This window comes from Monodon monoceros, unplaced genomic scaffold (assembly GCF_005190385.1).
Source record: "Monodon monoceros isolate NGI ecotype Baffin Bay Population unplaced genomic scaffold, NGI_Narwhal_1 Super_Scaffold_7, whole genome shotgun sequence".
Classification (NCBI taxonomy): domain Eukaryota; kingdom Metazoa; phylum Chordata; class Mammalia; order Artiodactyla; family Monodontidae; genus Monodon; species Monodon monoceros.
Window position 1 is genome coordinate 98391521 of NW_021703784.1, and position 25532 is coordinate 98417052.

Consider the following 25532-nt stretch of genomic DNA (forward strand, 5'->3'; position numbering starts at 1 on the left):
GGCCTTTCAAGTGTAAGTCCACATCAGGCATGGAGATCTTGGGGGCCTTGAAGTGCATCTCAGGCATCTTAAACTTGGGACCCTTAAGCTTCCCTTCTGGCCCCTCCAGGCTCACATCTGGGGCTTCAATGTCCACCTTGGGTCCAGAGACATCTATGTCAGCTTTGGGCAGGTTCACGTCCACATCTGGGCCCTCTCCTCTGAAGCCAGGCATGCTGAATTTAGGCATTTTCATCTTTGGCATTTTCAGACTCCAGTCTGCATCCTGAACTTCCACATCTGGTGCTTTAACATCTACTTTGGGACCTTTGATGTCCCCATGTGGAGCTCTCATCTCACCTTCTATTTTTGGTGCAGACATATCTAGATTCCCTTTCATTTTGGGCCCTTTAAAATCCATGTCAACATCTGGCAGGGTCATCTTGGGAGCTTTGAAGTGCATCTCAGGCATCTTAAACTTAGGGCCTTTCAACTTCCCTTCTGGTCCTTCAAGGCTCAGATCTGGAGCACTAATATCTACCTTGTGTGCAGAAATGTCGACATCAGCCTTGGGCAGATTCACATCCAATTCTGGGCCCTCTCCTTTAAGGCTGGGCCTGGTGAATCTGGGCATTTTCATCTTTGGCATCTTTAGGTTCCAATCAGGACTGTGAACTCCAACATCTGGGGCACTGACGTCTACCTTTGGCCCCTTCAGGTCCCCTTCCAGCTTTGGCACTGTAACATCATATTCCCCTTTTACCTTGGGACCTTTCATATGCAAATCTACATCAGGCATGGAGATCTTGGGGGCCTTGATATTCACCTCAGGCATCTTAAACTTGGGACCCTTCAGCTTTCCTTCAGGTCCTTCAATATTCACATCTGGAAGCTCAACATCCACCTTGGGTCCAGCGATGTCAATGTCAGTCTTGGGCAGGTTCACATCCACTTCTGGGACCTCTGCTTTGAGGCCGGGCATGCTGAACTTGGGCAGTTTCATTTTGGGCATCTTCAGGTGCCAGTCTGGGCCATGAATGTTCACATCTGGAGCATCAATGTCCAGTTTGGCACTTTTAAGTTCAACATCAGGAACTTTAATCTCACCTTCAACCTTCGGCACTGTGACATCATATTCTCCTTTTACACTAGGGCCTTTCAAATGTAAGTCCACATCTGGTATGGAGATCTTCGGGGCTTTGATATTCATCTCAGGCATCTTAAACTTGGGTCCTTTCAATTTCCCCTCTGGTCCCTCAATACTCACATCTGGAGCACAGACATCTACCTTGGGCCCAGAAATGTCCACATCAGGCTCAGGCAGGTTTACATTCACTTCAGGGCCCTCTGCTTTGAACCCTGGCACAGTGAACTTGGGCATTTTCATCTTGGGCATCTTCAGGTGCCAGTCTGGGCCATGAACGTCCACATTAGGGGCATCAATGTCCACTTTGGGGCCTCTCATCTCTCCTTCAAGTTTTGTTGCTGTTACATCATACTCTCCTTTTACCTTTGGGCCTTTCACATGCAAATCCACATCAGGCATGGTGATCTTTGGTGTCTTGACACTCACTTCAGGCAGCTGAACATCAGGGCCTTTAAGGTTGCCCACCAGGCCCCCTATGTTGACATTTGGGGCTTCCACACTGACCTTGGGCCCTGAAATACTGACATCACCTTTGGGGAGATTCACATCTACATCTGGCCCTTCCCCTTTAACTCCTGGAGTGCTGAACTTGGGCATTTTCATCTTGGGCATTTTCAGGTTCCAGTCCGGACCATGAATGTCCACATCTGGGGCACTGACATCCACTTTGGGGCCTCTGACATCAACTTCAGGGACACTGACTTTCCCCTCTACTTTTGGAAGCATGACATCCACACCCCCTTTCACCCTTGGTGTGGCCACATTTAAGTCTACGTCTGCCATAGAGATCTTGCAGGTTCCTTCTTTCCCAGAAGGACCACTAAACTTGGGGCCAGTCACGGTCCCCTCTAGGCTGGGTGTCTCTATGTCCACTTTGGCGCCTTTAACTGCCACTTGAGGGCCTTTAACATCACCTTGAACCCCAGGAGCAGAAACCTTAATGTCTCTTTTCAGTTTAGGGGACCTGAGGCTCAGATCCACATCCTGCATGGAGATTTTAGGTGTCTGAACAATCATTTCAGGAGTCTTGATTTTAGGACCTTTCACCTTCCCTTCCAGTCCCCCAGAAGCAACCTCAGGTAGGCCAACATCCCCAGAGACCCCAGGAAGTGTCACATCAATGTCAGCTCCCTCTCCCTTAGAACCTGATACAGAGAATTTGGGGGCCTTCACCTTGGGCATATTCAGTTTGCCCCCTGGCCCATGAATATCAATGTTAGGAGTTTGAACTTCCACCCTGGAGCCAGCGATGCTGCCCTCGATTTTGGGCACAGAGATGTCCACCCTTGAACTCCCCTGTGGCTTGGTACCTTTCAGGCCCAGGTCACCCTCAAGGGATGGCCCAGTGATCTGGGGGCCCTTCAGCTTCCCCTCAAGCCCCTTAATACTGGCAGAGGGACCACTGACTTCTAGCTGAGGGGTCTGGATGTTCCCGCCAATGGTCAAGCCTGGCTTGCCACCCTTGTGCCCCACAGAGAATTCAGGGGCAGAAACACTCAACCCTGCCTCTGGGGCCTGACCCTCAAGCCCTGTTGAGACACCAAATTTTGGCAGCTTCATGGAGGGAAATTTAATTTTCCCATCATTGCCACTCTCAAGAGCTGGGCCCTGCCACTCTGCTGCCCCACCCCCAAGAGAAGACAGAACGTCCACCCCTGGGACTTGGACCCCTCCTTTGCTACCTAAGCCCAATCCCTTTGCGCTGACACTGACACCCGGGCTTCCCACCTTTATCCCAGGCCCGGTGACCTGGACCTTCGAGTGGCCAGCACCTTGGAGCTCTGTTCCTGAAGTGGAAATGGACCCTGCTTGGATGTCCACAGTGGAGCCTGTGGTGGGGGACAGTGCCCCCGAGCCCGAGGGCAGTCTGATCACTGTCTTCCCAGGCTGGGTCTCCACATCCACGGTGGAGATTTCAGTCAGTTCGTGCCGTGGAATCTTGATCTTGAACTCAGGGCTGCTGATGTCGATGTCCTTGGCTCCTTCGCGGCTTGTCACGTCCACAGTGTAGGCTGTGACCCTCCTAGTCACCGTGATGGTGCGGCTCTGGGTCTCCCCAGGCTCCCCTTCCACTCCGTCCTCTGACTTCAGCCGAGGCTTTATCTTCGTGGTGTAGATGCGCTGGTACTCCTCGTCATCCCCGCTCTGCAGAGACACACGCCCCCCACAGGTTGCAGCAGAGAGTCTGCATGAGTGACAGCCGCCTGCCTGTTTCCCAAAGAAGCAGGGACCATAAGGGAGGCCCACGGAGCCTCCTGGGACACAGCACAGGGGACTGAAGAGAGGGGCTGACAGCCACACCACAGGAGGAAAACAGAAATTACTTGGGGAATCTCTGGTAAGCAAAAGCCATGGGGAGTGGGGACAGGTAGACTCCTGGACAGTGGAGTCCGGGAGAAGGATTTACAATCAATTCTAGATTCGAATCGGCCCAGCAGGTCTCATGGACACCTCCTGGTGACTAGCTCCGTGTTGACTGGACCTTCAGCTCTCACCTCTCACCTCTCAACTGCCTGGCTTGTTTGTTTAATCTGGAGGGGAATCCTCCCAGGGAAAGCATTTGTTGAGCCTGGTTGTGCCGGGGTTAACATTTCCACTTTGAGGACTCATTATTTGTTAAATAAACAAGCCATCAGAAGCAGCAGAGAACTGCCCCTCAGGCACTCTGCTGCCCAGCCTCTGACTCACAGATGAGTCCAGGCCTCTTGAAGTAGAAAAATGATGTCTGTGAGGCAGAACTGGGCACCTGTGAAATCATTTCAAAGATGCCTGCAAAGCAGCCAACTTCCTCCTGGCACCGAGGAATAGACCAATGAGTGGGGCCCCAGGCGGGGATCCTCGGAAGAGACTGACAGAAGACTTTTAGCGGCAGCCACACGTGAAAAGGAGAAACAGGCTGGCTCTACAGAGAGCAGAGGGTGAGAGCAGGAGAGAAGCCAGGAAGGAAAAGCTGTCCAGCGGGCGGACAGAGGCTCAGGAAGGGGGACCAGCCCATCGGCGTGGTCGGGGGAGCTAAGGGCACGGCCGGCCAGCCAGGCACTCACCAGAACCACGTCAGGGCTGTGGGAGCTGAAGACATCGTGGGTCCAGGTCTGGCCGGGCTCAGGGGAACGGTCCCCCTTGCGATGCAGCTTCAGGCCCACGGTGTGGTGCCCCACGGTGTTCAGCAGCTGGGTCACCTCTCCCGACTGCAGGTTGTCAAAGTAGATGGTGGCACCCACAATCTGGTCCCCTGAGCAGGGAGGAGCGGGAAGCGGGTAAGACCACCCAGGGTCTCGGGGAAACAACACACAACCACTCTGTACGGGGCCCTCAGACTGACGTGCAGGTGTGGTAACACCCATTGTAGAGATGAGGAAACTGAGGCAGAGAGGCCATCTAATTTGCCCAAAGTGGCAGAGCTCATGGGTGGTGGAGTCGGAACAGAGGACGGCGCGTCCACCAGTCCTCAGGACCACCTCCCGCGAGGACTGTGAGGGAACCAGGGATAGAGAGCGGGCAGTGGAGGGCAGGGCATAGGTACCGGCCATCCTGATGCCACTGGGACCCAGCCCTCCACAACCACCCACCCGCTTGTGCTGCCCCTGCCTTTCCCTCCAGCACCCTCCCCCTCCCCACCCCAGCAGCAGCCCGCACCCCGAGGTGACTCACCCTCCTTGACCACCCCAGTGCGGGCCGCAGGGGAGTTCTGCATCACTTCCTGCACAAAGACGCCATCGTCCCTCTGGGTGATGGTCAGCCCGTGGGAGCTGCTGCCCTGCCAGTTGGGCAGCAGCAGCTCCCGGGTCGTCTCTTCCTCCTTCTCCATCTGGATGAGGTAAGGAAACGGGGCAGTGGGGGCATGAGGGGATGGGGAAGCCAGGGATCCCCCTGGGTGTGGGGCACTGTCTCCGAGGTGCCTGCCTCCACTGTGGGCGGGCTCCCAAGGTGGACGGTGGACACAGCCACAGCGGAGGCAACCAGCTCCTCGTCCTGTCCCCCCCGGGCCCTGCCTCCCGATAGCACGTGCCTCCCGGGTCTCTACCCTCCCCATCCTCTCACCTCCACCGCCCTCGTCACCCTCCCTCCTACTGACCTTGGCAGGACTTGGTTCAGGAGCGGATGCCTTGCCAGGAGCCCGCCCCTCCTTCCTCTCCTCTCCTCGGAGTGTCTCTCTCTCGGGAATCTCGGTCACACAGCCTAGGGAGAAGGCCACATTCGGGCGTACACTCAGCACTCGGCTTGTCGAAACCCCGACCAGCTGCTGTGCAAGAGACGGCTGGTTGTTTTGCCCCCCCCCGGGGCCAAACCAAACCCCAACCCCGCTACTGTCATCAGCTCCATTCACACAAGACCCTCCAGCCTGGGGCCACAGGAGGGGGTTTGGAAGAGGCCGGACTCATTCAAATCCTGGCTCTGCATCTTCCCGGCTGTGTGACCCGGGCCAAGTCACTTAACTTCTCTGAACCTCCATTTCCTCATCTGAGAAAATGGAGACGATAAAGAATTCCCATGAGGACTGAAGGAGCAAGAGAAAGCATGTGAGAAAAGCTCTGGCCCATCGGAGCCTCCCAACAACCCCATTCTCATTAGGTCCCTTGTAACAGCTTCAGCCCCCATAGTGCAGGTGGGGAAACCGAGATTTGGAGAGGCCAGCCGGCCGGGGGTGCACCGTGAGAGAGCAGCTATGATCGGGCTCTGAGCCTGTAACTCTTCCTCCGATGCCATATCAGGCCTGCAGCTCTAACCTGTGCAAGACCCCTCCTCAGACTCTGCGGCACTGGGGGCCACTGGCAACCTGCAAGCAGGGCTGGTGGTGCCCTCCCTCCCCCAGTGGCCGACAGTGAGTGACTCCGGGTCACCCTAACCCTGGCCTCAGAACCAGGGGGACGCTCGCCAGCTGGGAGCTCCAGGAGCCCTGCCACAGGCAGAGGCCAAACAATGGAAGCCCCAGGCCCCCCAGCACCGGCCCAAGCCCAAGAGGCTGCGGTCCAGCTGTGCTGCCTCAAGGACGTGGTGAGTCAGGGCCCATCTGGCTGCACCTGCTGGGCCCTGAAACCAGGCCCCCATAGGTGCGGGCACTGAGGGAGCAAAGACACCCTCCAGCCACGGGATGAACTGTCGGCTGCAGAGGCGCCAGGGAAGACACCAGGCAGGCCTCCAGCCTCCAGACACCCAGAAGTACGCCTGTGAAACCGTGCAGGGGGTGCTATAAATCGTGGAGAACCTCGTCCAAAGCTCCGCCCTAAATCTGCTGACACCCAGAAATTAGCCAACCAATCAATAAATGCATGCATACTGATCGTCTCCTGTATGTCCAACATTGTACAGGACACTGCCGAGAAATCTAGCAAGGGACAGACACAGCTCAGCCCAGCACTGAACTATACACTGCATCAGGCTATCACCTAACTTCACTCATGCATCCTCCAAACATTTATTGAATGCACTCCACGTGCCAGAGATGGAGAGTTAAAAGACTTAGCTTCTGTCCCGGATATAAGCTATGAGCAAGGTGCTCTGGGCATGACCAATTTCACCTCTGAATGTTCCGGAAGGCTTGGGAGCCTTCTGGGGGAATGAAATCTAAATGGAGTCTTGAAGGTGCTGAGTTTGCCTCTGAGGACGGGATTCATGGAAATTCATAGGCACTTAGGACTTCCAGTGTCAGGCAGATCACAACACCGGTGAAGACAGCCACAGACACCCTGTTCGCCAACCACCTGCACTGGCTCACGCGGTAGTTACGTCAGCACAGGTGCCGGCTAGGAGGCCAGCGGCAGCCAGTTGGCACAGGTGTGAGCTGAGGAAATCACCTCCTTCCTTCCTACCGGAAGTCCCGCTGACCCTACCCATAGTGAAACAGCAAGCTGGAGCTTAAATGGTGCCTTCCCCCGGCGTCCAGCACTGAGAAGCCAGCCCTGCAGACAAGGAGTCAGGCAGGGCAGGGAAGGAAAGGGCTCCCACCCGAGGGCTTCTCAGATCTCCCAAGCCACCGACTGCACTTCCCTCTTCCTCCTTGAGCAGGGCCCCTTTTTTCAGCCCAGCATCTGGTGCTGAGCCAGCAGGCAGCGATGGGGCAGCAAGCCAGACAGCTCACCCTCGCCCACATCTCAGCCCCACCTTCCCTCCTTCCCCAGTGAGTCACTGCGGCCGCCAAGGGTCACGCCTAAAACCCGATCGAAACCAAGTGCTTCACGGGCCAGACCCCCGGGTGCCAGAGGGGCTGGGGCCCGGTGAGAGGCAGTGGGCTTCCCTGCCAGCTGCTCGGCACAGAGCTCCAGGCCCAGAGTCCAGGGAAGCACAGCTGGGAGGCTCAGGAGGGATGTGCCACATGCCTCAACCCCTGGGGCTAGCGAGGAGGCCATCGTGAGCAGAGAAAGGGCCACAGTCCGTGAGAAGAGGAGGCGCTGGACCCAAGGCTGCAGGTTGGCCCTGGCAGGGCACCCGCTGGCTTCCCGGCCAGGCAGGGCTGCCAACCACCAGGCCTGCTCTGGCTCAGGCCTCACCTCCTGGCACAGCCAGGAAAGACTCCCCTCCCTCTTTCATCTGACCTGGCCGGGCACGGGGGTGCTGATAGGGGATTCGAGGCCACGGTGGCAAGGGCCTATTTTCTGCACTTGGGTCCCAGCCCTCCATCTCGCCCACCCCTGGGGCCTGTACCGAGCCCAGATGGGCCTTCCTTCTCCTCCCGCACAAGTCAGGTGAAGCCAGCTACCCGGGGGGCTGGGGGCTCCACCTTGCTGTTACCCAAAGCAGGGTCTCTGGAGCTTTGGGGAATTCCACACATTCAGTCAAGTGGCATAAGCCCTCGGAGTGGAAGAAACCTTAGGCCACATGTGGCTATTTAAATGTAAGTTAATTTAACTTAAACATTTAGTCCATTGGTTATAGTAGCCGCACTTCAAGAGCTCAACAGCCACGCAGGGCTACCATATTAGAAGCGCAAGTACAGAACATTTCTACCGCTGCAAAGTCCTGTGGGACAGCACCGCCTGCTATCTACAGATGGGGATAGTGAGGTCCAGAGCCCTGAGAATGGCGGAATGTTGGGGCCCTAGAACCCAGGACTGCTAGCTCCCTGCCCACAGTCCACCCGACACTGGCTCACAGTAACCTTCGTGATGAATGGGCTGGAGTGGAGACCCTCTAAGACACAGGGCTGCCTGGAGGGCAAAAAAGGAGTGATTTGGTGAGGCCACTCCAGTTTCAAGGTAGAGAGGACACGCAACTGAGGCTGCAGGGACAGAGTGTAATTCAGGCCAGAAGCGGCTAGAGAAGAGCAAAGCTGCCCTGACAATTCAAAACCACAAAGGAGGATGTGCAGAGCAGCAGGGCTCTGCCCATGCCACCTCTGCAGATTGGGGGCAACACCCAGGCAAATCTGGGACAAGGCCCAGGAAACAGACTCTTTGCCCCAGGAAGATGGTCTCCGCCAGGTGTTACCTCCAGAGGAACATGTTCTCCCACTGCTCCCAGGAAACAGAGCCCCTTCTGCCCAAGATCCAGTATGAAAACAGCCAGGGAGGGGACCCAGCCTAACTGCTGCAGCAGCCAGACAACCTCGCAGCCAGCGTCAGTGTCAAGATGACAGGAACTAATACTTACACACACCCGAGAGTCAGGCCCACGGGCCTCAAGGCCTCCACGCACCAACCCCGAAGTCAAGATACACAGCAGAGGGACAGAAGTTTGTTCATATGCCCAGCACAGGCGGGACACAGGAGGTGACACTCCAAGGCAGAAGGAAGCACACCCACCCACGGTGGGGAGGATGCTGACAGCAATGAAACTTCCACCCAGCACACGAGCAAACCGAGCCACCATACACACAGGCCAGGGGGAAGCAGTCCCCAAGCTCAGAACAATGAGATGACTCACAACCAGAGCCACAGACTCCCACCAGCGGGAAAGCTGTGAACACTTATAACCAGGACCAGGGGCTGAGATATTCGGAGAAAAGAGAGACACACCCGGAGTGGCCGTCTACGCTCATGAACACTCCCCGGGCAGTAAAAAGGAAGAGAAAGCTCCACATTAAAAGAAACCGCCACCGCCACCCCCACCCCACCCCCGGCCCCGCCCCAGGGGGAGAGAAAGAGAATTTTGCAGAGCTCCTATGGTGCCCCAGGACGGTGCTTGTTCCATGCCTGGGGCACCAAGGGGTCCCCTTCCTTCCCCAAACAACCCTATGTGATTGAGAATTAATATCCTTACTTTAGAGTGCAGAAATAGGCCCCAAGGTAAAATGACTTGCCCAAGTATGAGACAGAGTTGAAATACAAGCCCGGGGTTCTCTGACTCCAAGGCCTCTTTACCCACGGACAGCGACAAAGGCACAAATAAACACACAAGAGAGGATGAGAAACCACAGAGAAAGATGCACAAGGGAGATAGATACACGGGAGGGAGAGACCGAGAGACCTATACTGGAGGGGGGCAGAGTGAGAGCTGGAGAGGCACATTCACAGGAAGGCGGAGAGGCCTCCGCGCTCATCCAGAGGGAGACAGACGTGGTGGGAGGAGGATGTCTCGGAGGGACAGAAACACACAGAAAGAGGGGCTGAGATTCGGGTAGGGGCGCGGGTAGAGACCCCAGGAAGCAGTGATGCCCGTCAAGATGCACCAGCACACGAGGAAGGGTGAGTGGCCATCAGCTTCCTTGCCCACACACCAGCCTTGTCCTGGCCCAGCTTGGGGACAGCTTACCCAGAATGGGCAGAGTCCCAGGCATCCCAGAGCCCAGGATCTGAGGGCCCTTTTGGTTCTGAGGCTCATCAACGCTGTGTTCCCAGGAGTCAGAGATCCTGAGCCACCCAGAACCCAGCTCACCTGTAGACTCTCTGGACCCCAGCCGGTGAAGACCAAGAGAATCATCCCCTTCTGGGGCTTGGCAGGCACCAGACCCACTCTAGAGACAGGCACCCGCAGGGCAAGGCAAACATTTCCACTCAGTGGGAAATCCCAGGTCCAGAGGAACAAGGAGGAATACAGGGGCGCCTCTCTTCCAGCGCCGAAGCCTCCAAACGGACCTCCACATATGCAGCCACCAGACCTTGGTCTGGAAAACAACCTGCCCCATTCTAACTGGAGTAGCACTCCGTTATATTCAGAGTCTAAGCTGGCACCAAGAACTCTGAGGTCAGCTGATTCTGGACGGCACACCCCCAGGGGGCACTTTCAACTTGAATGGGATATGTGTGTTGGGGAGGTCGAATTATCAGGGAGAATTTGACGAACATGTTGCAAGACACAGGCAACATGGGCACTGGAGAAACAATCAAAGAAAGACACACAAGGAAGCACACACAATCCGGGCACTCAGACACACTCCTCAGTCCCCCCTCCTCACAGCCCAGAGCAGGCCCACAGCCCCTGCCTCCCGCAGCTCACCACAGACACCTGTCTGGGCAGCCCCAGGCCCTGCGTATCATGGAGGGAGCCTATACCTGTTAACCTGGTGCCCAGATTCCGTGCCTCCCTCTAGCGCGTGCGCCTGCCTAGCTCCTCCCTAGCTACCAGGGCTGCTGGTCCCGCCCACACCTCCCACTTGGAGCAAGTTTTTCCAGCCTCATCACTCCAGCCCTCTCCTCCACGTCAGCCCCTTCCCCTGGCCCCTCACCATCACACTAGAGTTTCCTGCCCCTCGACTTCCAGGGCAGCCCCCCACCCCCACTCCAGCCAGCCAGCCAGCCAGCCAGCTAGCCGCTTTCAGGGCTCCGCCCAGCCGCCTTTCTCCACCTCTGTCCCCTGGCCCCTCCCACTCCCGCAGCCCCAGCGCTCCAAGTTCAAGCTTCCAACAGGGAGAGAGATTCCTTCTTCCTCCCCTGACCAAGACGGACTCCCCTCTCCTTGTGGCAGGGACTGGGGGCAGCTTCCATTCTCCAGCGGGCAATCCCCACACCTGGCCACCTCGCCAGGGAAGAGTGGGCCTTGACCCTGGGTGGCTGGGATTAAGACAGCAGCTTGGGGATGGGGGATGGGGGGGGTCCTCCTGACTGGGGCAAGGGGTGAAGAAGAGCTCACTGTCTCACCGGGTCTCGCCCCAGGAGTAGATTACAGTTTGGGAGCTGCCCGCGGACAAGACCAAGGCGGATCTCTCCGCCCAGAGGTCGGGTCACGCTAGTGCAGGGGCTCGGGGCCAGGCCACTCGGCTCAGCTGCCAAAGAGCCACCCACCCCCCAGCCCGGCCAGGACACAAAACCAGGCACTTCCCCTTCCCTAGAACCTCCGCTCCAGCCCCCGGGGACCGGGCAGGATGCCCCTCCCTGACCGGCCCTGTGCGGCGCCTCGCTCAGCCTGGATCAGCGCAGCCTCACTCCCACGGCTGTGCTCACCCTCCCTGGGGCCTCTGGACACAAACTCCAGGGCCTGGAACCTGTCCAGGATGGAGAAACTTACTTGAGTCCTTACCTACAGCCCCTGAAGCCCCCATGAAACCTCCACCACTGGGACAGAGTCCCACTGTTGTCCCCTGCTCTATAAACCCCAGACGCAAGCAGAGGTGACACATCCAGGACCAGTGAGCACAGCCACAGAGACACCTTCTCATAGGTAATAACACATATCTCTCTGCTGTGACACTAGCAGTCATAGGGACTCAAGGCCACAGTGAAACAGGGACCCCGGACCCAAGACCTCCAGTACAACAGCCCAGCGGGCCCCCGGATGTGGACTGAAGCCAGCAGGGAGGAAGAGGGGCTCAATCAAAACACACGTTCCTGCTAAGCCCACTGTGCCCCCTCCCCCCAGCGTGGTCCTCACAACTCCTCGGGCTCGCCCAGGCCTGGAGGAAACCGCTTGTTCTCAGGAGGGCCTGGGAGCCCAGCGGGATGGTCACAGCCCAGGGAAATGGCAGCTCCCTAGGAGCCTGGATAAAGCCCATGGGGGTCAGAGGGAGAACAGAAGGCCCCAGACACCCACCAGCTGAAACGTCCCATTCTCACCGCTCTCCAGGGGCCACCTCCTTTCCTCGTGTGCACACGTACCTGATCAGCCCAGCTCCAGGGAGAGAAGCTTGGGGCTTCCAGGTGTGGTGGGGAGGACAGAGCCGGCATGGGAGAGTTCCCAGCAGGAGTCAGACTAGCTCTCCCAGTCTGCCTCTCTGTCCATCCCCCAGCGGTTCCCAGGTTCTGAGGAAGGTGACAGCCACACCCCAGAGTCCCACACACTCCTCCACTCCCACAGCTTTGCCCCAACCCCTCAAACAAGCTCCTCAGGCTCTGGGTAGCGTGCTCTGCCAGGGCCAGCCAGCCAATTCCAAGTGAGCCTAAGAATCCAGCCCAGCAGTGCCCGGGCACCTCCACCCATGGCCTTCCTGGGACTAAGGTGACCCTGGGGACCCCCAGCCCATACCCTGCCCTTGGCTGATTCTGGCTTTCTCCTTCCACAAGTCCCCCATGGTTTACTCTATTGGGTCCCACTTTGAGCCCTGGACCTGTAGACGCATGCCCTTCAACCAAGTATGGCTGGTACAAGTTCTCAGCTCTGTGAGGTTAGCTCTGCAAGAAGTTGCCCAAACCAGGACCCCTGACTCACTGCTGTGGGCCCACAGCTGCAGCATTAAGCCCCACATGACTTCTGTGGCTCCCTCTGTGTCCTGGTTCTCTGAACAATGTCCCTGCATATAACCTTTAAAGACAGGGCTTTGGAGAGGGGCTCAGACACCCTCCAATCCCCATTGCCAATACTCCAGACCCTTTGACTTCTGCTAGCCCAGCTCTCATGGTCCCAGGTCCTCTCCCCGCTACCTCATCCCACAGCTCCCAGCTCAGAGCAAGGAGGTACCCCCTCAGCCTGGGGCTCCCTTCTACTCCCCACTCTGCACACACACCAACCAAGTGCTGGCCCAACCCATCACCCCTGGGTGCCAAGGTGAAGGAAGCTGCCCCACTCAGCCTCAGAAAGGAAGTGAGTGCCACACCCTGCCCCACAGATTTCCCTCATGGCGGGCAGGGAAAGAGGGGCGGAATGAAAGCAGAATCTACTCCCTGAATTTAGACCCATTACAGGTGAGGAGGCCCTAAAATGCCTTCCAAGGCATCTTCAATCTCTCCCTCCTTTCCCCGAAATCCCTCACCGTCACCTGTCACCACAACCCTCCAATGCGTCCCTGTGTCCCACAGAATCAACCCAATCCCTGTGCTAGGCTGTGCACAGGGCATGCGACCCCTGCAGTCAGAGGCTGGATTCTAATAAACTGTTTCAAAACCAATTATTGGCAGCCCAGCACTGTGCTGGGGGATCCAGAGGTAAATATCTGGGTCCCTTTTCCTCCCGCAAGTCCAGGTCATTCTCTAAGGACCTCACTGCCATGGGAAGATCCCACTTTGCCTTTCCACAAATCCACTCCACAGAGCAGGGCACCCAGCGGCAGGCTCCCTGGGGGCACCTCACCTCCTCCTCGGTGGCAGCCACGCCCTGTGAAAGGCACACACACAAGGCACACAATTCTCCGTGGCCACAACGTGCAGAGGCGCCAGAGCTGTCCCCACGTGGTGCTGGGGCCCAGCTAGTGCCGTGACATGCCCCATCTGCCCATTCGGCTCCCCTCCCACGCATGGGGCACAGTCAGCCCTGCTCAGACCCCACGTGTCCCTCGTGGCCAGAGACGCCAAAGGGCTGCGCCCCCGCCTCCCAAGGCCCTGGCACTACAGGGGGCGCCGAGCCCGCCAGCGGAGGGCCGGCCCTCGCACACTGCACACCCTCTCCCTGCATGGGAAAGCCTTACATAACACAGTTCTCTGAACACACCCTAAGCCCAGTGCCTTTCCAACTCCACGGCAGGACCTCGCCCCCCAGCCGCCTCTCCAGGAGCGCGTCTCTGGAGAGGAGGGCTCCAGCCAGGGAGGGCAGCTGAGCCCTCCTCCCACGCCAGCCGGGCTCCTGCCCCCGCCTCCCTAACCAGCCCCTTCGCCCCCCTCCCCTTTGCCCCTCACCACTCCTCCCCGAGTTCTGGTTTGAATTAGTCACCGGCTCCAACCACCACATTCCTCAGGCTGCTGGCGCCGAGCCAGGCGCTGGGGCGGGGCCGTCCCACCCGGCCGGGTTTGGGAGTGGGGTTGGGGAGAGAGCGCCGCCTCGGAAGGGGAAGGGGCGGTCCCGAGGGCTATGCCGCGGCACAGCCCCCCTCCCCGCCCACCCCAGTTCAGGCATCTCCCCAATTATGTCCCCCACCCCCACTCCCACCCGTCCCGCTGCCGGGCGAGCTGCAAACTCCTAGGCTCAGCGACCCCAGCGGAAGAAGGGAGTTTTCTGGAGCTGGGAACACAGAGGGGCAAGACTAGGGCGGGGCAGCTGGAGGGAGGCTGAGGGGCCGCTCGGAGCAAGAAAAGGAGAGGCTGGTGGTGCAGAACTGGGTGGGGCCGGGAGGACCCGGGACGCGAAGTCAGGGGCGGAGGTGTGGGGCGCGGGGAGGGACGGCGGAGGGGGTGCGCGGCGCGGGGGCGCTGGGGCGCCGGGCGGGGCCGAGGGGCCGCGCCGCGATCTCGGAAACTTCTCCAGTAAACATGGAATAGGAACGAAGCAGCGCGCTCAGCCACCGCCCCACGGAGAAGGAGGGGGTGGGACAGGGGCCACCAGGCCAAGAACGGGCGCCCGGCCGTGCAGCAGGGACCACAGCCAGCCCTCGAGAGAAAGACAGACTAGAGCAAACCGCGCCTCGGAGCGATTTTCCAACTTTGCCCAACTTGCGCCCCTACCAGCGCCCCAACTCCGGAGGCAGAGCTCGGCTCCCAGGACGCGACGCGTCGCCTCCCCGTGCGGCCCTGGGCTGCCCACCTTGCGCCGAACTGAATCTTCCCAGTGACACCCGCCCAAGGCGCCTCGCCCAAGCCCTGCCACCCACCTCCCCTCGCGCGTTCCCGGAGTCCCGTTCCCCGATTGCGCCGAGGTGCGCCCGGCGCCCCTACCTGCGCGTTCAGCCCCAGGGCACAGCCATAGCCAGCGCAGGGCCCGAGGTCGCTGTGCTGCGGCTGCTGCGGGCGGCGAGCCCCGGTCGGGGCGGGTCCGGCAGGGCGGGCGGTGCAGTCCCCGCGGCAGAGCTGCTCCGAGTGGCCCGGCCCCCGTGCGCGGAGGCGGCTCTTGTAACTCCGGCTGGGGCGGGCGGGCGGGTCTGCCCTGAGCGGTGGGGGGAGGGCGGGGCCGGGCGAGGCCGAAGCGGGGCTGGGACTGGTGAGCGGGGCCAACCCTGGAGGCACCAGGGAACGCGCTGTTGGGAGGGCACTGGGGGCCGCGGGGACCCGGGGACGCCGCACGTCCGAGGTGCTGCCTTCCCCTCCCCCCATCCACTGCCCCCTGTCCTGGCCCGGGCCTGGATCTACCCCCAAAGCATGCGCTATGTGGCTTCTTCGGCAAGAAACTCCTCGAAGCTCCCTGAGGTTCATCCTCACAGCTGGAACTGCGAATCAGCCCATTTTTCAGGAAGGACCAAGGGGTTCAGGCTGCGGCTGGGGGACTTGGGTGATTCAGCCGCGACCGCCAGCCTGACGCGGACCTTTGAGTTTTCTCTCAACACGGGCAGCTACCCTTCAAATCCTCGGCCCCAGGCTCCTCACTCGGTTCCCAGGCTCCACGCAGCCGCGCGCATTTCTCACCTTCCCTCTTTCTGGGGGCCCTCCCCCCACAGAACCAGCCTGGAGACGCTCGCCCCACCTGCTGGAGTCAGGGTCACTAGTGCCCCCCGTGCCACCGTGCTGCTCCGGCCGCTGCAGCGACACGGGAGTCAGGCCTGCACCCCTTGGAGGAGCAGAGCCCGCTGTCTACCTCCCTGCCCCCCGCTTTTCTCTTCCTACCTATTTCTTCTCCGACCCCCTCCCTCCAGCGCCCCACTGGCCAGGCGCAGAGTTTCCAAATTTAAGCCATTTCCCACAGGCAGTTCTAACTACACGGAGATTTTATTAAACGCTTAATGATGGGGGGCAGGGGCCTTCTGGCTACACCCTCATTCGCTTCTACCCCGTGAGTTCGCTTATCCTCCTTCCTGGATGGCCACCCACTACCCACGCGAAGCCAGTTTTCCTTCCTTCTGGAATGCTGCGTGCAGAAGGGAGACCCCAGGCTGGGGACCTGAGAAGACCTGGCCCCGGCAGGGAGCGCCCTCCTCGCTGTATGATCATGAGTGGGCTGGGGCTGAGACCAGCGGCCCTGTCCTCTGAAATGGCAAGCATGTTTACAGGCTAAAAATACCCAGCAGCCAACTCTGCTGCCAGCCCTGGGGGCTGTGTCCCAGGTCCAGTTACCAGCACAGGGTACAGGCATGGGGGAGGGAAGAGACAGCCAAAGGAGCCACAGACAGGCAGACACTCAGATAATGGACACAGAAAGGTGGAGACACATGTGTAGACATTCAGACAAGCATAGACATGCAGAGACACATAGTCAAAGCACAGACTTGGGCACCAGCATTCTCTCATTCCCTCTCTCTCTCTCTCTCTCTCTCTCTCACACACACACACACACACACACACACACACACACACACACACACAGTGACTCAAACCCGCAGCAGAGTCGGTTCCACCACCCGTATCACAAGCACACAATCAGAAACCCAGACTTCCTGAAGAATCACCTCCACCTCCATTGTGGTCTGCACCCCTTTCCCAGCACCTACTTTATTTAAAGAAAAAATCTAAACTTTTCAACTTTGGGATGCTTTAAAAAATAAAAATAGAGACCAAGAGCTAATTATTTCCTATACCAATGGCTTTTTAAATTTTATCTCATTTTAAATAACATTTACTCAGTTTTTAAATATGAACCAAGAATACAAAGTGGCCTGTGATCCTACAAGTCAGATAATCCTTGTTGCTGTTTCTGAAACAAAATCAATACCTCCATAGGGTGAAGAATGTCAGTACAGAAAAGTAGAACAATAAAAAGTAGACATCTCGGGCTTCCCTGGTGGCGCAGTGGTTGAGAGTCCGCCTGCCGATGCAGGGGACACGGGTTCGTGCCCCGGTCCGGGAAGATCCCACATGCCGCGGAGCGGCTGGGTCCGTGAGCCATGGCCGCTGAGCCTGCGCGTCCGGAGCCTGTGCTCCGCAACGGGAGAGGCCACAACGGTGAGAGGCCTGCGTACCGCAAAAAAAAAAAAAAAAAAAAAAAGTAGACATCTCCCCCCACACACAGTCCCTCTCCCCAAAAGTAATCACTGTTAACAGTTTACCGGAGGATTTTAACTTTACGAAATGAATCATTTGGTTCCTTGAAAGTACAAGGGTTTCCAGTGCATATTAAGACGGGAGCTGATTTACAGGTAGGTTTTTCAGAAAGATAGCTCTGGAAAGATGGCCATGGGATTTTGGAGGGAGGCGGCTGGAGCAGGAAAGGAAGAGTGGGGAACGGTGTGGATATTGCCCCCTCACCTCAGCTTGGGCGCCATCAGCCCCCCAGGAGTGAAAGAGCGGAGGCTAGTGTCCTGGGCTCAGAGCCAACTTATCTGCTCCATTGTTTGTCCTGGCCACCCTCTTGGTCAACAGAGAAAAAGGCAGGAGAGGATGGTCGGGGAGCAGCCGCAGAGCAGAGATTACTGTCCAGGTACTTCATTCAGCGGTAGGAGGGTCAGGATACCTGCTGGGAGGTGGTCCTGGGGACTGGCTCCTGCCCCATTCTAGGCTAGGAGGGTAGATAAGGGGTAACCTAGACCATGCCCTCTAAAAAGCCATGATCGTGCCTGCCAGACCAAAGCTGGGGTTTCTTAGGGTCAGCCTCCTCAGCCCAGGCGAAGGGAATATTTTCAACAGTTGGGTTGGCAATGGTGCAACTGGAGACACACACTTTCAGACATTTCTGCCAACCCTGTTCCTTCCGCCCACTGCTGTAGCCCCCAGCTTTCACTCCCCGAAGCTACCTCAGTGGGGATTGTGCCTGACACTGCTGCAGGCACTTGACGTGTCAGCTCGTTTAATCCTCACATGCAGGAAGGAAAGGGTCTCAGAGAGGGGCAGTGATTTACCTAAAATCACACAACCCTCAGAAACAGGAGTCAAAGCTCCCACCAGCATCTAAGCTCCACGAGGGCAGGAATTCTTTGTTCTCTGCTGTATACTCCACGCCTAGAGCAGTAGCTGGCACCAAGCAATCACTCCAGAACACTTGGTTAAATGTGTGAATGAGTGAATGAACTACAGGTATAAATGGCCCCAAAGCCCTTGTTCTTTATACAACAGCATCCTGTACCCCATGATTTCCATGAGGGGAAGTCAGCTTCCCCTTGCTCTCAGCCTCAGGGAGCACTTCCCCCACGTGTAGGTCTTTCACGCAGCTGCACAAACGTTCACTGTGTCCAGCACTGGGTCAGGGGCCGCTGCGGGGGGTGGTGCTGGTGCAGGTAATGGAGTACTTGGCAAGATGGAATCCCTGCCCTCAAGGCGCTCAGTCCAGAAGGATCTGTCCTCTGATGCCACCTTACCTTGTACTCTGAGTCCTGTGCTTTGGAAAAACTGGACATTATCTTTTCTTACAGATCTTTTACACCCCTACCTTACTTCCCCCCACACAGACACACTATTTTTTAGTTATGAGTCCCCTCAGTTGGCTCCAACATCGCAAAGAAAACCTTTGCTTCAGACTTTCCTGTCAAAATAAGGGCTACCCGGGGATCTGAGAGGACGTGAGCCCTCCCCTGCCACTACGCCATCCTTCAGAAGCATCCCACACCAGTCCTCCAGACTCACTGGAAAAGCTAGGTAAGCTCTAGGACTCCTCATCACTGGGATACCCTAGCTTCCCCAGAAGTGTCACGCCCTCCCTGGGGGTTCCCTGATATGTATGTAGTATGTGTGTGATGAACCCTGGGCTCCTTTGTTGCCAGGCAACGTGCCTCTGTTTTGTTCTTAGTATGCCTGTTTCCATAGCAACCACAAAGGGGAGCTCCGTGGGCAGGCCCCATGCCAGGGGATTCCCCTTCCCCTCCCTTCTCTCCACAGTCCCCTTCTCCGAAATCAGTGTGTCACGAGGAAGAAAAGAAGCCAACTGCTCAAAGAGTCATCATGGCTTTTACACTCTGATCTCAGAAAAGAAGCGAAGTGTGCAGTCTGCTTGCAGTCTCTTTGAAAGCAGACTTCTTCCCCCAGATGAGGGCCCTTTGGCATGTCAGCCTTAGAAGCACAGAAATTACTGTTACCCCTTCTTCGAGCCATCTGGGATCTCCCAGACCCCACCTCTACCCCATACCCACACCAGCCCAGAGATGAGCATCCCTGCCAAGCACCAGGTCCTTCTCCATTCACTGTCATTGATTCTAATCTATCATCTTCCCTAGTGGAACAGCAAAATTATTGGGCGATTCTGGGATCCAAACATTATTTTCTAAGCAATTCTCAAACCCCAAACTCCTAACCCAAACCCAAAATAGGAAGCCAAGTCAAACCATCCTTCTCCAGCTCAATTCAAATCCCAGCCTGTGTTAAACCTCAGGCTTCAAATAAGGAGTTCCTGAATTACGCAGATCAGACAGCTAGGATACCGGAAACCCTCCCATTACACTCAGTCCTAACTGAAATCTTCAGGCCCAAGCAGAACCCAAGTTAAAGCTGATTAGAGAACAAGAGATGAGACACAGGGCCCTGAGTAGAGACTCTGGGATGTAAGAAAGCAAAGAAAGGCTGTCTAGGCAAGAGACGGGGAACAGATGTGAGCAGGGAGAGTAGGGCAGGTGGCCACATCAAGACAGCTGGATCCCCAGCGGCAGAGAGAGATGGCCGAGAGGCACCTGAGCTCTGGGTGCCGGGATGCTGGGGGAGCAAAAAGATAATGGGAAATGGAGACCCAAGATTAAGGAAAAGAAGTGGCAAAACAGGACTGAATGAGGCTGTACAGGGAGGGAGGGAGAGAGAGAAAAAAAGAGCCCAGAGCTGAGCCAGGGACTGGGCGGATGGACTTGTAAACAGGAGCCGAGGGAGGGAGCTGGAATGGACAGAGCAGCCAACGCCCCAGGCAGCTCCCCTCCGCAGCAGGGAGCGGGCAGCAGGGAGGGAGGGGCTGGGAGAGGGGAACACCAGCCTCCTCTCTCCTTTTTTGGGATCTGCCTTTCTGCCGTCCTTTCCAAATTCCTCTGCTTTTCCCTCAGTTCCCCAGGGAAGGGAAGACCAGCCCAGGGTTTCTCTCCCTCCTGTGCCCATACTTCTCAAGTCCAGTTTAAGGAGACTCAGGCTGAGCAGGGAAGGAAGGGCCTAGGCTGCCCAGAGCCTGAGTCACCACATAGTTGAGGCTCCTGTCACTCGAAGTCCCGCCTCTGCTACACCCTGTGCCCTCTGCCCGCCCCGGGACTTGGACTGCTGGGCCTGCCCCTGCCCCAGGACCTGCTCCACTTCCATAATCCTTTCCCGGGTCAGGGCTGCCTACTCGGGCTGCTGGCAGCCTTAGATACAACCCTCTCCTCGCTTCCAAAACTACTGTACTTTGTCCACAGCTTTTTTTTTTTTTTTTTAATTTTTTAAATTGTATTTACTTTTTGGCTGCATTGGGTCTTTGTTGCTGCCCGCGGGCTTTCTATAGTTGCGGCGAGCGGGAGCTACTCTGGTGCGGTGTGTGGGCTTCTCTCGTTGTGGAACATGGGCTCTAGGAGCACAGGCTTCAGTAGTTGTGGTGCACGGGCTCAGTAGTTGTGGCTCGTGGGCTCAGTAGTTATGGCTCATGGGCTCTAGAGCGCAGGCTCAGGAGTTGTGGCACACCGGCTTAGTCGCTTGTGACATGTGGGATCTTCCCAGACCAGGGATCGAACCCGTGTCCCCTGCACTGGCAGGCAGATTCATAACCACTGCGCCACCAGGGAAGCCCCTGTCCATAGCTTTTGAGGGACGCATCCTCCTGCTCTTCTTAGGAGCAAAAGTGACTCGGTGAGTGGCTGCAAGAACTGTGGAAAGAGAAGCATGCCCCCTTGATGAGTCACTTCCCCTCTCTGGGCTCTAGTTTTCTCTTGGGTAAAAGAAAGGGACTACTTGCTGTGGTCTCCCCGAGGTACATTCTGTAAGACTGAGTCAAAGAGACGGAAAGTTGCTATTGAAGACAGCGGGATAAAAGGGGCGTGTTTGCTAACCCCTGTCCTAACAGTAGGAGTGCATGGGGTACGGGCACAGGAACCGCCACTATAGGACAGCCAACACTCTAGGCAACTCGGTGACTCAGGTCCTGAATACAGGCCAATGGGCAGGAAAGCACCCCGTGGCTATCCTGTGAATCAGGGGAAATGCAGATCTCCCTGGAGAATGACTGGCCAGGGTCCCGCTATAACCAACTCTCCCTTACACCTAGAAAGCTTCCGATCCCAGTGTGGGCCCCACGTCTTTTGATGAGCACCCTAACCTCCCTGGTCTAGCTTCCACTCCTCCTGCCTGGCCTTGGCAACCCCTCTGCCCTCAACTCCGTAGCCTTCCCTACCCTCCAATGGCTCCCCTGCCCTGCCGTGTCCCCTCGTTTACCCCTTGGCTCTGCCCATCCTCACTATCCACCCCAATCCAGGCAGAGCCAGCCAAAGGATTGCAAAAGGGCTGAGCCAGCGGGAGAGGCCCTCACATGACAGCTGTTCCTGCTGCGGAGGGGAGGGGGCAGCTGGAAGTAGAGGGAGGCACATTCCATGGGAGATCTGATCAGAAATAGCCCCAAACCCGTAATGACCATCCAGCTCCCGCTCAGCGCAAGGCCTGCCCACCGTGTAAAACAAAGTAAGGTCAACAGGCTCCCTTTGGAATCCTGAGGAAATCAACAAAACAAAAGGGGGCGGCTACATGAGGGGAGAGGGCTACAAGAATGAAAAAGATCCAGGAACATGTAGAGATCCAGGGTCACCAAGGATACCTTTGCCACTGAACCAGCCCCACCTGCCCAAGGCATTCTCTCTCTTACAAGAGATTCAAATGAATACAGGGCTACTCCCCAGCAACCGCCATTACCCCCACTCCACCCACCCCTTGCGTGCTGAGGCACTGGGACACCCCAGTCATTCCACTGGAGTAAAACAACAGCCTTCTCTGGGAGCCATGCCAGCCTGATTAGAGCAAACAGACAACAGCAGGTGGCACAGTTTCTCTAACCTTTCTGGAGCACCAATATTTTAGCTCCATAGCATTAGGGGAAGAATAAATAAGGTGGGTGCCCCAGAATTACATTCAAACATACAGAGAGGGGACTTCCCTGCTGGTACAGTGGTTGAGAATCCGCCTGCCAATGCAGGGGACACGGGTTCCAGCCCTGGTCCGGGAAGATCCCACATGCCGCGGAGCAACGAAGCCCGTGCGCCACAACTCCTGAGCCTGCACTCTAGAGCCCACGAGCCACAACTACTGAGCCCATTCGCCACAGCTACTGAAGCCCACACACCTAGAGCCCGTGCTTCGCAACGAGAAGCCACTGCAATGAGAGGCACGCGCACCGCAACAAAGAGTAGCCCCCCTTGCCGCAACTAGAGTAAGCCTGCGCACAGCAGCGAAGACCCAACACAGCCAAAAATAAAGAAAATAAATTTATTTTAAAAACCTAAAAACCAAAAAACATAGAGGACCAAAGCAAGTTGGGGAAGTTACAGTGTCCTGCAGGTACCACTGATGGGGTGAGCCGGGTAAGCCACAGTCACCCAGGAACACCCACCCGATGTGTGGAGGGAAAGTTCGGGTTCTGAGGACATGCCATGAAAGGTTGCCATGAAAATCACGGTATTAATTTCAGAAATGACTGCGTAGAGTCTTCAAAGCGCTTCACTCCTCTCCCTTCAACATTCTAGACCCTTCCCCCACCCTTCAAAAGGGGAAGTGGCACATTTGGGGCATGTGGGCAGCTGGTGGGACTGACCCAGTGTGAGCAGCAGATGTCCAGCTCCAACCAGGACATGAAGAAAAGACAACCTAGGTCTTTCTCGGAAGAACTTTAAAGGCTTTTGACTTTTTAATAAGTGACTTAAGCAGAAACGCCAACAAAGCTAAAATAAACAGCAGCTTATAACCAGCTTATAACTGGTTTATCTACGAGCTAAACCAAGTCTCGGCCTCCCATTCACACTCCAGCCACTGTAGATTGTATCTGCAGTCAAACGCACGTCTGAGCCCCGGCCCCCTCTCCAGTTTCTCACCCTCCCTTTCTGGAGGCTCTGAGATTTTGCTCCGTAAGTGGTTGAACTAGCCTCCTCCTCCCCCCATCCTATCCCATTTCTCCAAGATCCTGACCTGTCCTCAGCTCTCCACCCACTCGCAGCAGCCCCTTCCCTTTCCGCCCCGCGACCCCAGCCCCTGCCGGCCTGAGCAGCACCGTGGGCGCGGGGACGCCAGCTGCACGGTGAGCCTCCCCGGCACGTCTGGAAAACGACCCCACCGCGGGAGACGTCCCCACGGCGCAGGCTCACTGGCTGTGGCTAGCGAGCCGGGCGGGGCCGAGAGCTCCCCCACCCCGCACTGGGAGGAGCGGGGGGCGGGGCTCTAGCGGAGGGCGGGGCAGGCGCCCGGTGGGATCCTGGAGAGATCCCGAGTCCTCAGGCGGTGCGGTGGTGACTCAGGGCTCCCCGGGGCAGGGCGGGGACCGACCAAACTACAGCTCTACTTCCCCCTTTCCCCGCCCCACATCTGCCCTAGAATCTCCTGATGTTAATCTCTTTCCTGCCCACCCCGGCAGGGTAGAGGCCCCCCCACCCTCTGGAGGCCGACAGCAAACCTTCCTGAGGCCACAACCCCCTCTCCTCTGGGCCTCCCACCCCACCTCCTGCTTGTGGGTCCTGGCCCTCCCCCAAGCGCAGGCCTGGCCTCAACCAACCTGGCCACACTCCTCGGCACCAAACCGCCAGAGCTAGAGGCACAAGAAGCGGGACGTGTGGATGAGTCACTCTTCCCGCAGTCTGAGGGAGGCTAGGAGGCGGTCCAGCCCCCCCCCCCCCCCCCGCTTCCCCCGGCCAAACCCCCCCCCCCCCCGAGGGAGGCTAGGAGGCGGTCCAGCCCCCCCCCAGGCCAGAACCGCCCCCCATGCACGTGGGCTGCCAGGCCCGCCGCTGCCCAAGCCGCCCCCTTTTCCCCGGGCCTCTCGGGCCTAACCCCGCAAACCTACTTGCACAGCTCAATCTCTCCTGTCTCCATCTTCAGGTCCTGGGAAGATTAAGGATACCAGGAAGGTCGTGAAAATTACACAAGCCAAGGAGCAGAGGGTGTGGAGGGAAATGGAACCTGGGAGAAGAGTCTGACTGGTTCTGTGAGGCGCAAGCAACCAGCTCAGGGCACACCCTGGCCAGCACCTAGCACTTGTAGCTCCTATCCTCGAGGAGCCCAGAATGCTCAGAAGCAAGACAGGTGGCAAGTCTGGAACCAACTCACAACTACCAAGGTGCAAATTCTGAGCAAGAATCAACCCATCCTCACCCAAATGGATTCCAAACCACCACTCTCCCCTGCCCATTTGTTCACAGAACCCCAACTGCAGTTAAGGTACCAGCGAGATTACAGTCCTACTCCCTCAAAAGCTAGCAGCCCCCACCTGTACTGGGAAAGATTACCTTCTTCCCCTCCCAAGCCAAGACCCCCTGCCCTTGCTTTGTGCTTGGACTTAAGGGATGGGAAAAAATAACCACTCAGAAAACCACAACCTGGAGACCAAAGCCTCAAAATGTGAATCAAACCAGGTTTCCAACTTCACCTGAGCTGTTAAAATTTACAGAGATCCTTAATGCTCTTCAGAAGACACAGAAAAGACGATCAGAGTAGGGGCAAGTTATCTCTGAAAAGGGTATAACAAAAAATTAAGCTCAAAGGAGAAAAAATAGCAACCACTGGTCTGAGCAGGGTTGTTAAAAGACATTTATGACTGCTCTACATTGCAGGAAGCGCTAGGGCGTGTTTAGGGTACAGCCTCCAGGGACACCCACTGGGTTCAAAATCCTGTCTCCACCACCTAAGATGTGTGATCACAGGCAAGTTGCTTAAATCTCTGAACCCCACTTCCTTGTTAGAAAGTAGGGATACCCCAGAGATGATCCGCAGCCAGGTTAGGGGCCACAGGCCGGTATCTGTTCCAAGGAGTCTCTTCTCGCTGTTTGTCTGAAGTGTTGAAACTATGACTCTTGGGATACGGCTGCTGCCCCACCTCACAGGTCAGTTGCGGGAAGTAGTGTTAAGTCGCTCTGCATGCTGTGCTCTCACCCCATCGGCAGGTATTCTCCCCCTTCACGCAGGAAGGTCTGGAGTTAGGTAGTTGCAAAAGCCCCGTGCCACCACCTCCTAACTACATCCAATCTCTCCCAGCTAGGCTAGAAGATGGTCATCACAGGAGAGGCAAGGCAATTAAAAAAATTTTTTTAAAATATCAAAACTGAGGAGAGGCCTCTCTTTCTGCTCTTCTGAAGACTTCTCTCCTACACAGGGAGGTCCTGCAGGTATACACAACACCCTGCTTCAACATATCTACTCCCCTTTGAAGAAGCCATCACCCACAAAGGAGGCAGGGCAGGAGAGGG

The 25532-nt window shown here is 57.1% G+C and overlaps 1 protein-coding gene across 3 annotated transcripts in view; it reads right to left on the bottom strand.

Moving 5' to 3' along the window:
* AHNAK (AHNAK nucleoprotein) overlaps positions 1–15210 on the bottom strand; it is a 28627-nt gene extending 13417 nt beyond the window's left edge. For 2 of the 3 annotated variants that reach the window (XM_029209278.1, XM_029209276.1), the window contains exons 1-5: positions 15016–15210; positions 5202–5305; positions 4778–4934; positions 4171–4358; positions 4–3271 (exon numbers count right to left, since the gene is read on the bottom strand). In XM_029209278.1, the coding sequence (XP_029065111.1) occupies positions 4–3271; positions 4171–4358; positions 4778–4934 (3613 nt within the window). In that variant the 5' untranslated portion in view covers positions 5202–5305; positions 15016–15210. The remainder of the gene's footprint in view (positions 1–3; positions 3272–4170; positions 4359–4777; positions 4935–5201; positions 5306–15015) is intronic. The other variant, XM_029209277.1, reaches the window with a different exon arrangement.
* Positions 15211–25532: the final 10322 nt, after the last annotated feature.